Below are 12,670 nucleotides of genomic sequence, written 5' to 3' on the forward strand. Positions count from 1 at the left end.
TTTACAGAATGAGCTGGTTAACTTATTGCATACATGTGACCAGGGATGTGCACAGGCATGGCGGCAGGAGCTCAAGGAAAAAAACGGCCTAATAGTTAATAAATAACTATTTATTTTTGATTGTACATACAGTACATATTAACACAATTCCGCCAATTTTTCTTGTTTCCCTTATTCAATTATTTAATAAATACTTAAACAAAATAATCACTTCACACAGATAGATACATTTTTGTTTTGACCAGGTTGATCACAAACTCTGCCACAATGTGCATGTTTTCTATGCTATTAGTTTCAAGTATATATCTAGAATAAGTGACAGCACCAAGGTGAGGGACATAGTTTTGTTGTTTTTCTATATGGTAAATTATCAGTTTACATTTTTTGGTAACACTAATTTTTTGAGATTCGAAAAATCTCAAAAAGAGCTTTCACACTAAACTGAAAAAAAAGGCTGTTGTTGCAATTGTGTGTTCATTTTACACATTTTACACTGCACCAATAATGAAAAAAAAAAGGTTATTATAAGATGAGCAGCCTACAATCCAAATGAGGAAGTTACTGTTTAATCCAGGGAACTTTTTTCCATGTTGTGGTCAATTTAGAAATGTTGATCTATGTTGATCTATATTGAATTGTTGAAATGTCTTCATCTTCTTTTACTCGAACGGAAATAAATCTTCCAAAATACATACAGTATTTATATGGGATTTGTTTTAGGCTGCATCTGTAGATTTCTTCTAAAATAACCTTGTTCAACCTGACTTGTCAAATATGTGCAAATTAGAAACTTTTAATTTGTTAACGCCTTATTTGCATATCACTGTGGCAATCATGATGACGTAAAGCACAGATTTGACTGTAGCTGTTCAGATGAAGTTTCTCCAATAAGTACAGTACATTAGCCTGTAGGGACTTATTACATAAGCTAGTAGCTCATGCATGTTAGCAAGACAGAAGTTAACTATTTGTTTGGTCTTTTGGGTAATTAGCTGTAAACTCAAAGCATTGGCTGCTTAGTCTTTTGTTCATCACCACTCACCTCCACACAAGACAAAAACTTTCTGGTTAGGTTTCTGCCTGCCTCTCTCTGTGGGTGTCTGTGTGTGGGGGGCGTACTGCTGCGAGGAGACGCATCGCAGAGAGAGAGAGAGAGAGAGAGAGAGAGAGATTATTTTAATTCAAGAAATACATATTTTTGACAAAGAAGCTGTGTGCAAGAAGGAATATTTATAGGGTATGTTTGTTAATAAAAATAAAAACAAATGAGGAAGTAAAAGGGCAGGTGCTCAAGCCCCTTTGGATGTGTGCACGTGCCTGCCTGTGACCTTTATATGAAATGGTAGATCTGACATGACATGCCCTCACATACAAAGAAAAACAGCACGAGCACTGCGCAAGTATTCAATCAGTGCATGTTCTATTGATTGTTTATGGAACATGTAGCGTTATGACCTCACTACATGACATCTCACAAAACCTCCTGCAAAGCTCGGAGGTAGACGGGCTCTTGTGTGCAGGCTTAAGCTGACCTGACATCTGAAGAAAATCTTGTGTTTTGTCAGGTTTATATTTGAACAGTTTGTGTTTCCATTGGAGAGGTAATGCATTTTGACAGTGGAGTGTTTGTACTTTGTTGCCACACTACTTTATCTGTGCTCATCTCAACCGGATAGCCAGTCCTCGAGAGCCCCAATCCCTGTACACGGTCTCCTTGACATCCCCCTGCCCGGTCTCAGATACTCCGCTCTGAGGTAGCTGGCTCCCCAGAGAGTTGCTTTGAGAGTTGTCTTCTGTTTCACTGACTCAAAACAAAGAGAATGCTTTAAGGGCAAAGAGATTAGCAGTCACCTCTGCAAAACTTATCCTAGAAAAAAATCAATGAAGAAAGTGAGCTCTTCTCACATACAGCAGAAATATCAATTCAGAAATGCTGGTTTCTGGACATAAGTTTAAAAACCAAACTAATACATACACATAGTTTTAGGTGCTTGTTTTTGTTTTTAATGCAATTTACCTAGTCTATATCCACGACATTCCACTTCCAGGATTGCTCTTGTTCAGCCAGAAATCCTGTTACCGTCCGCTTACTTTGTGTTGTAATTTTTAACTCTGGTTGATTTCTTAGGACTATGGTTGACTGCTCCTCAGATCTCTGCAAGGTAAATCCACACAGCTAGCTAGACTATCTGTCCATTCAGAGTTTTCTGTTGCACGACTAAAACAACCTTTGAACGTACACGTGTTCCACCGAATCAAGTTTCTTCCTTACCGCTACTCCACTGCATTTCAGAGGTAATAATCGTATGTCTTACATCACTACATTGATGTAACAACAACAGTTACTTTTCATCCTATTATGTAAACCATATACCATATCATAAGCTTATATATTATAAAAGGCAATGCATTGCTAAGGATTAAACCAGTGGTGTTCAAACTTTTCAACGTATGGTCCTTCATAAAAAACAAGGTTTCAGTTGTCAATGATTTCTCCTCCAAACCGTTTATGATGGTTTTACATAAAAATGTATATCATAATTTGATTGATCATAACAAATCTTATTAATCATCTCCCGACCCCTCGACCAATCAGATTTACCTTGTGACCCTTTAAAAGGGCCCAACTCAGGAGGTTGGGAACCATTGGACTATACAGAACTGTATAAAAGTAGTTAGAAATAGCTCAATATACAACATTAAAATACTTATTAATGCATCAGTATTAATATAATACTAAATATATATACTGTATATATCGGTTACAAGGGAAATTGTTTTACTTGAGTACTGAACTTTTTCAATGAATAGGCTAATTTAAGTACATGTTTCTTATAATACTGCTGTACCTTTATTTTAATAGGATTTTGAATGCAGGACTTTTAGACGTAGTGGAGTTTTGTGTAAAGGAACTGAAAACCTCTTCCACCACTGAAAAATTACAAGGTTTAGAAACATCTTCTGGAGCCCAAAGGGTCACTGCTGTCTTGTCCCAGACTGCATCAGTTACCTAACGTCCTTTTTCACAACCTGCGCATTTATATTCCATGTGACAGAGCAGCTAGGGGCTCTGTGTTTTGCTCAAGGATACACAGGGATCATATCTATGACCTTTCAGTTATCGGTTGTAGTTTCCAACCACTTTCCCTAACAGGCATGCTGTCACTCGCTTCATTAATTTCATCATTACAAAACTGCCTTAAAGGACATGAGAATATTTCATTTACATTTTTATGTAGGTAGCTGATCCCTGACTTAAACACTCATACATTAGTACTGTAGGTGAGGGCTTAGTGTCTCGAGCAGAACAGATCTCCCCTGTTATATATTGAGGCTAGATTGGTTTGTTCCAGAGAAAATAATGAACAAAGAATATTTTTTAATTTTAGAGTTTTTTTCTGATGTCGTAGTTAGGATTACGTCTGCGACAATTATTTGAACTATCTGCGACTTACTTTATAAACTGCAGGAAAACAGTATCAAAATAAAAATAATATATTAAATATATACACAGTATGCCCACACATGTACCCAGAGCCCATAGTCCTCAAATTATTTGTTTAGACTGGTTCAACAGTTTTAATCTTGCATATATGAAATTTACAATGAAATAAAACAGAAAAACCTCCAAAACCTTTGCAGGTTTGTCTGCCTTAGGCATTTTTACTTGACAAATACCCCCTTTTTCCCAGAAGACATCAGACTTAGTGGTTGGGGTGATCAAACGTGATGTAAACCATCCAGTAGTTCAGATGACATCCAATTACCTAAACCCACACCCTGAAGAAGGCTGTTTATGCCGCTATGCGTGGGCTGCTTCTCCCCATGTCTTCGAAATGAAATAGCCGGTAAAATAAAGGCTTTTTAAATAATTTTGAAGAAGAGTGCCTTGGATTTCCTTTTGTTCTATACTTAATTGAATTCTGGAACTCAAAGAGCACCTTCAATCATCTGACTGAACTTCCTGAGCAGCCTGGACCTTTTTGTCTTACCTAAAACCACTCTTTGTGGGAGCATTTGTAATTTTGGTACTAATACCTCAAAGAACAAAAAATAAAACTGTGTGCAAATTTATACCAGTAAACTTTGATGGATATTTACAACAGAGGTTATAATATAACCATTTTCCAATGAACATGGTGAGCACAATGTTTTTATATTGGATATAGTTGAAGGCCAATGCTCTCACTTGTCTGTTGTTTAGGGTTGGAAGTCAAATCTGGTGAACATTTACCGTCTTTTGCTGCCACATGCATCTGACCAGTGACCTTTAAGCTTTTTTTTGTCCAATGTATTTTTTAAGGGGATGCTTTCTCTCCGCACTAGCTCACCCTGTCACCAAGTTCATTAATTTCATTAATCAACAAACTTCCCTAAAGGCATCAGAGGTTATTACAGCCAATATTAAATGTATTTAATATTAGAACCTTTCTAATTTGATATTAATAGCTTTTTGCGCTTTTTTTAATGCATGTATCTCGACATGTCAGCACAAGGTTTCACTGTAGAGCAGCACAACATAATCCAAGACCTGGTGGATTGAGCTGCCTTTTGTGTTGCTATGGAGAAGGTGTCAGAGGATAACAAGAAGATGAATGACAAATAATTGTTTATGCTTCCATCCGTGATGTATTAATTAATGCATCAACCGATATTCAATTGTGTTGGCTGCCCGCCTGCGTGCCTGCCTGTCTGTCCGTCTGTCTGCTACCAAGAGAAGGAACAAGCTTCTCTATCTGCCTCTGGATCTCCATCACTCGTTCTTTGTCTGTCTTTTGTCGCTACTTTATTGTCTCTGTCATCTCCTCCTTTATTTCTCACTTTGCTCCCTCTGCCACTCCGTTATCTGTTTTTATCAGCGTCATTTTTCTCTAGGACCCCTCTCCTGTCACACACCCACCATCCCTTTCTCTCTCTCAGACACACTCTTACACATTCTCATCTTTTCCTCGAGCCAATGTTAGGAAGTGTCTGCTCCCCCATATGGCCTGTCAAGATCCAGCAGTGAGAGTGAGGGCGGTGTGTTGCATTCTTACATAGGCAAGAAAAAAGAGGAGAGAAATCATATGTGGAATGGGGGTGAAATAGGCTGTGAAGAAGCACATCCATTAGGGAAACTGCCTTTGAACTTATGTGGCACTGTGCAGCCAGACATAATCAAAGGGAAGTGTATTTGTGTACGTTATCAATTATAAATCAAGTATTTTCTACAATCCAAATAGAGGCAGCGGTAGGGAAAATGAGCAAGTGGTGTGCGTTATAAAAGATATTGGTAAACATAAACAGTAGGTAGACTATAGATGCTTATTCTGCAATGGGAAATGAGAGAGGAACAATCCTGCTGGATGTTTTATAATCTGGTATGATTGTTTGTCTTTTTCCATAATACACAGCTGCACACTCTGTGACGCAAGAACAAAGGATGGGGAAATATGTACATGAAAATATGCAGTATAATAAAGTTAATAGACAACTTTGATATACAATTAAATGTAATTTTTAACACAATAATGCCCAATTTCCCCCAGTTCTAGCTTCTTAGATGTAAAAATTAGCTCCTTTTCTTTTCTGTGAATGATTATACCAAGAATAGTTTTGAGTGTAACTCAATGAGGGCCACTCAAGGCTTAAAATGTTTAAAATGTGTACTTTAGCAGGTTTAAATCCAGGGATCCCCAAACAAGCAGATAGATTACATTAAGTAGGGCCGCAGAAAATTCTGATCAGCATTTTTCACATTGTTCAATACATATTTGTTACTGTAAGTGTCAGTTAATTTGTTTATGTTGTCTGTAACTTATTATTCTTGCTCTTAACTATGACTCTCTTAAAATGTAGATATTTTAACTTAAGGTTTTCCTGGTTGAATAAAATAAGCGTAAGTACCTTGAAATCAGATGTGATGCTGCATAAAAAACAGTGAGCATGTGTGTGATCACGTTCAGTACAATGCAGCATAGAGGCAAGGGAGTATACTGATTAGTTTTTGTTTGTTTGTAGTTTTTCATTTTGCTCTCAAGTTTATATTGGTCAGTTCCAGTTTCATGGGGCAAACAGTTTAAATGCACAGGGAGATGTTGGTGAAATGCATTTTTAAAATCCTTGCTCAGTGCAGCTTTAAATACTATGTGAATGAATCCATGTGCATAGAAACAACAGGTTTCTATCGGCCCTGGGTGGATTAGGTCAAACAACTAAAGCCCAGCAGGCATGGTCACCTGTTATGCTTTCAATCCAGTCATTACTAATGGAGCCAGTTCTTGCTAAGGACACAGTGCTCTTTGTTCAAATTATCGCAGCGCGCTGTGCTTTTACTGTACCTGCATCCACAAAAAACAAACACCTGTCTGTTATCTGGGGCACACATAGCAAGCATGATGATAGTTGTGTTGGTGGTGATAGTGGTGTAGGATGGCACATAGTGGCGCGCTAATGACAAGACAGCACTAGACTGTGTTCAACAGAAAAAAAGGATGATGTTGATGTGGCTGGGAGAAGCTGCCATGATGGGAGTTATCATAAGCTTGTGTTTACCAAAAAAGCCAATTCTCTTACATTGGATTCTACTGTGTTATTCTACTCTGCTCTATGTTTAATGTGGCTGCCCCCTTGGTACAGATTCAGCTGTTATCAGAAGCATAAGAGCATTATCGTATCATAGAGTATATTGCATCAGTCCAGTAGATACTGGCAAATAAATGTAGTGGGATGTGTGGGAGTCTTCATTCTTGAGCTATAGCGTTACCCTAACGACTTCCTAAGGTTTACTGCTGAGTTCAGCCGGATTATGAATAATGGAGAAAGGTCAGGGTAGATTTTTAATGGATTTATACACCACGTGGCCGTGGCTGCATCAACAGGGATTCTAGAGCGATCATTTCTATAACAAAGGGCAGGGTATGTTCAGGCCTGAACTTTTGCTCTGACTGCTGCTGCTATGTTGAATTTACAATGGAAGTGTCACCGAACATTACCATAGGCTACACTTTCCCTGCCAGGATTAATACCACTAATCTAGTTCTAATTCCAGACATCATTAAAGAGTGGTCAGAACATACTTTATATTTTAAAGAAGGCAGTTTAATTCAATAAATAATTGGGCGAATTAATGTTTCAGATGAGTTGGCCACACAAATGCTTTGCTGTTTAAATTGAGTCAATTTTAGTTCTTTAGTCATTGGCAACTTTAGTCTTTGTTTCAGGTTTCAAAGTGTCTACGCAAAGTTGTGTCTCCGAATGCATGAAACACTGATTGCTCGGTGCATGATACGAGGAGCTTTACACTAATCCCCCTCCTTAGTAAGCCGTTTCCTGTGCATGACTATCAAAAAGGGGGTCAGGGTGGGTCTTAATCAGTTATTCGACTTTTATTTCGCCTCCAAAAGGCAAGTCCCCATGACTTTAAATGCGCCATTGTGATGTATTGCAGTGTGTGATGTGTGGAAGTAATTTACAGAGTGTCAGCAGCAACCAAGGCTGAGAGTCATGTCCCCTAGTTGACACCAAGTAAACAGTCACTTAGCTTGCGTGTCCCTGTCCACCCCCATAACACTGATGGAGACTAATGATCACACCCATGTGTAATTGCTCTGACATATCACAGAGACAGATCATATAGAAAGCAGTAAATCAAGAAGGACTTTAATGTGGGAATTGAAATGGAAACTGGAAATTAGAAACCATCCATTATGGAACATACTGTTTTTTTATTCAGCTCACTCACTGGGATAAATCAGACTTTTTAATGGAAACTTTTTTTATTTTGGAGCGTGTGGGGGAAACAGGCACATGCACACGTGCAGATGCAAGCGTCTGCGTGCACAACACACATTGGCATGTGTGACTTGGCAGATAATAAAATTTTTAAACACAACCATCCTTTGCACTTGATTTGCATAATTCTAATTAAATGCTCACTCAGAAGCATCCAATCACGATGTCAAGTAGAAAGTAGGAGGAAATAAATCCTTTTATATTTTAATCTGCTTTACTACAACATTGTCTAGCCTGCCAGGGAAATTAATATTTCGCCTCAAATTATACAGAGGCATTTTTATTTGCATCGGTACAATAAATAAATGAGTTATTTCCATCATTTTAGATCAGCTCTGCTTTTGGCTGCTATTAGGCATTTTTCACACTGCAGATGTATTTTGATTCTGTCCAAGTAAATGCTGATAACACTTCATACTTTAGTTCCATATTGTGAAGACTAATCAGAATGTTTTAGTTAGTTCCAGTTTTTTTGCAGTTTCAAAAAAATGCAACGCACCTGTGTATTTATAATCAGAAAGGCTTTCTTCTGGTTCTTGCAATAGGCTTCTCTCGGTGAATTGAGTGCACTGAGTAGCCAAGAAGGATGTGGATGGATTCATGAGGTTGATTTTTTTTTTAAAAGGACCACCAAAATTCTTTTTTTTTTCCACCATCATGATCATTAACGGCAGAGTCAGTGTGGATTTTCATTAACGGCTGGGTGATATACTATGTATAATATTATGGAAAAAGGTATGCAAATCACAGAAAAAAATGAAAAGGCACTTAGAGAGCGCAGATCTCCAGCCGGGCATGCCATGCTATACTATTACACAATGTTAACGCAGTGTGAAGTTTCCCAGTCTGATTGTTACGACCACATGAATGCAGCACAAATGCCCGTTTTCATTATGTAAACTAAAGGGAAAATTAGTGTAGTGTGTATCTGCAATCACCATCATTGATACCCTGTGATTTATAGCCACTCCAAAATGTAATGGGTTTCTCCATGGCCCATGATTGAGACTTCCACCAAGTTTAATAGAAATCGAGCCAGTAGTTTTTCCCGTAATTCTACAGACAGACAAACAAACCAATAAACAGACAAACACAGCAACCTTCCTCAGCGGAGTAAATAATCAAATTGATGTTCAATGCAATGGAATTGTTGTACATTTCATGAAACAAAACCCTCACATTAAAAACTACACTTCAGTAACTCATTTTGCTAGTTTTTTTCATTAACAATTTGCTTGAAATTAAAACAATAATACAAATGAATGTAATATCATACTATTAGTCCACTGCAACTTGATACACATTATTTACAGCGTAGTCCTAATTGAGTAGGTCTATAAAGAGACCCAGTTAGACATAATGAAGTCCTTTATATTAAGCTCACATCACGTACATCTGCATAACAGGAGATAATATCTTTGAGGATTACAAGAAGACTTTGTGCCGAGACAAGTCTGCAGTAACTTTAGTGGGCTTTGATCTTTACTTTTGAATAACATCTGCAATTTAATGAGGATGGAACCTGTGGAAAGTGTTTAATAATGAAACCATTATTTATTAAGAAACCTAATTACAAGTTTATATATGCAATAAGCCGTTTTCTCAGAAGATATTTTTTTACATCTCAAAGCAGGAAAAGCACAGGAATGATGGAAATGATGGACTTAAACATGGCTGAATTCCATTTAGGTACTTCAGTTTCCAGGTCCTGGTATTGTGGCTCACTATCAAGACTTACTGGGACGCTTGAACAGAAAAGAGCCCTTGTTAATGTTATAAGTTAAAGCTGTGTTTTCCTTCACAAATCTGTTGTGAAAAAGGGTCTGCAGTATGCTAAAACACACAGGTCTTGGTACAGTGTCACAACCTTAGTCCTCCATCACGAAACTCAACAGGAACACCTGGCCTTGAGGAGCCATTCACCTCAGTCAGCAGCATCATACTGTACCATTTCTTATGCCACACACACACACACACACACACACACACACACACACACACACACACACACACACACACTGACCAGCATTTGTCCTCCCCCCAGGTGACTATTCTGATTATCCTGGCCTTGGCCTTCCTCGCCTGCATCGTGTTCTTGGTGGTTTATAAGGCCTTCACCTATGACCACGCCTGCCCAGATGGATTCATTTACAAGGTAAGACCCATAAGTGGCCTACATTATATTTTACAGCGTTACAACACAACTATTTACAGCCCAGAGATATTCAAGGGGTTGGGCAGTTATGTGTGAATGTTAGCATCCACAGGATGAGTTAAGATCTTAGTTCTGATTTATTTAGTCTATAAAATATCCCAAACGGTCCATCACAACTTTCATCAGCCCTGGGTTACATCGTCATATCACTTGTTTTGTCCAACCAACAGTCTAAAACCAAAATATGTTAAATTGGCAATGATGTAAAATGGAGAAAATCAACAAATTTGAGATACTGGTGGCATTTTTGCTTAAACGATTAAAGGATTAATTCATTAAAATGTGTTGCCCCTTTATTTTCTGGCAATTAAAGCAAGCTCAACATTTTGGGAATATTTGCTTTTTGGTGGATAGTAAGATGAGAAGTCCATTAAATATGAAGGGAGACCCAGGAGCTGGTTATCTTTGTTTAGTTTAGCGCAAAGACTGGAAACAAGGTGAAACAAGAGACAAAATCCACAGACCAACAACTCTAAAGCTCACTAATTAGAACACCGTAATGATCATTTATTTAATCCTTACAAAAACCCAAGTGTAGAACAACAGTTTGCCAGAGGGGTTATGTGCTGAACTAATCCTTGGCTGTTTAAATCCTCTCTGCCCTTTACTTTCTCCCTCTCTGCTTCCCTTCCTATCTAAATAATAAAAAAATTAAAATGTGGGTTTACAAACCAGTCTCCAATCGGAGAAAGAAAAGAACTCCCACCCTACTTTTACTCATTTCTGAGGTCATGTTACAAGAAGAGGATAAGACAGGCAATCATGACTCAGTGATAGCAGTGATTTTGGTATGACCAGTATAATCAAGTGTTATATTAGGCTTTTGTTCCGTGACACAGAAGCCAAAGAAAGAAACTCCATTGGGGCTATTCTCATATGCCATTAGCCATGTCAACTATTGGATGAAAATTAAACTAACTGCCTATTTGACAATAATTATCACATTGTGATCACTAACCCCCCATTTATATGGCTGAACTCATAAAAGAAATAGCTTAAACACCCATTCTGATCAAACAATCTGCTACCCAGATATGTACAGTATTAGGGTTGAATCTCTACACTTTTTTAAAAATGGCATGCAGACAGCCTCTCCATACCTCCCTGGTACTTATAGATTTCAACTGCACAGCACTTAAAACATAAGTTTCTCTGTACTTTGTGAGAGGTCACCTTGGGATTCTGCGTCACTGGACAAACCTGGTCTTTAAGGTTGTATAAATCTAGTTTCAGGCCCACAGCCTCTGCAGGGGCTCTGATTGCAGCCTGCAGAGGTATTATTAGCAGTGTCACATGGATGTGTTCATCGGGTTCAAACGTGTCAATAGAAAAACTTGCACACACTCACACAATAGTGTATTGCACATACAACACACAACTGCACACAAGGTTGTAAATGTAAACACACTCAAACACATTCTAATGCTCTACGGACTCAAAATACATATGCATATGCAATACATTACAGTATTACGGCCTGTATCTCCCCTTCCCCTATATATGTTCCTACAGCTGTAATGTAAATGGCTTCTTTTATCGCTTCCAAATTCTCTCTAATGAAAACAGGATTGTATACAGACTGTCTTGTGGCTGTTTTTTCCCCATCATCTTAAATTCTCGTGAGACATTTTCGGCTGGTTTTGGCCATTATTTGAATAAAAATAAAGATTTTTTTTTCTCTCTCTGTTTCTGAAAAATGTGTTCACTGGGAACCACACAGTATATATTTTTTAGCTAAATATAAAGAAGAGCACTCTTTTTAATAACACAAACCACAAAGCAGCTTGTCCTTTATGTTTGTCAAGCAAATGTTGATTTTAGCTTTTTAGACGTGCCAGTTTGAATATCAGAAAGATATTTGAACATTAGTGAGTAATGTCAAGTATACTAATAATGTAACATCTTAATATATCTGAACTTTTTTATTCAATTCTCTATGATTTTTTTCCCACTGGCTTGTTTCAACCTTGAGAGGGCCTCGACAACAAGCAACTGCATTATTTTATTAATGTACAAACAAGATAAATATGTGATCATGCTCATTGCAAACATATCTTGTTTAAACTATGCACACCACAACTAGACTTTCAATCAGAGTCAGAAAAATTGCATTTCAATATTTTTGTGAAAGCCCTATGAAAAACGTAGGTGCCTTTAACATCGAATGAATTGATAAATGTTCTGAACCTCACAGTTCTCTTTCTCCCTTGCAGCACAAGCGGTGTATCCCAGCCTCTTTGGAGGCCTACTACGCTGCTCAAGATGCCAATTCAAGGGGCCGTTTCTACACAGTCATCAGCCACTACAGCATGGCCAAGCAGACCACTTCACACTCTGTCTCCCCCTGGCTTCCTGGAGGGGCGGCAGGGCAGCAGCACGATGCTAAACCGCCAAGCGATGAGGGTCACTGAGTTAGCTGAATGGTTAATGGTTAAAGGGTGTTGTAAACACATGCAGACATGAAGAAATACAGACACAGGCAGATATAGACGCAGCAACACACAAACATGTAGGGGAATATTTAAAGATATAGACAAAAGAGACACACATATCCACAACAGCTACTTATATAAAGCAGATATAGAGTGAAAACATGCATGCAGACAAAAGAACACACAAGCACGTGCTAGGTCATATTCTGATTTACCCAACCCGGTCTCACGCCAGTTTGTGAAATGGTCA

The 12,670-nt window shown here is 38.1% G+C and overlaps 1 protein-coding gene across 1 annotated transcript in view; it reads left to right on the forward strand.

Annotated features, from left to right (window-relative positions):
- Positions 1-12,635, forward strand: part of nsg2 (neuronal vesicle trafficking associated 2) — a 33,292-nt gene extending 20,657 nt beyond the window's left edge. Inside the window, exons 4-5 of the mRNA XM_034890228.1 lie at positions 9,818-9,928; positions 12,202-12,635. Of these exons, the coding sequence (XP_034746119.1) occupies positions 9,818-9,928; positions 12,202-12,399 (309 nt within the window). The 3' untranslated portion in view covers positions 12,400-12,635. The remainder of the gene's footprint in view (positions 1-9,817; positions 9,929-12,201) is intronic.
- The last annotated feature ends 35 nt before the right edge of the window (positions 12,636-12,670 follow it).

This window comes from Etheostoma cragini, chromosome 13, assembly GCF_013103735.1.
Source record: "Etheostoma cragini isolate CJK2018 chromosome 13, CSU_Ecrag_1.0, whole genome shotgun sequence".
In the NCBI taxonomy this organism is placed as follows: domain Eukaryota; kingdom Metazoa; phylum Chordata; class Actinopteri; order Perciformes; family Percidae; genus Etheostoma; species Etheostoma cragini.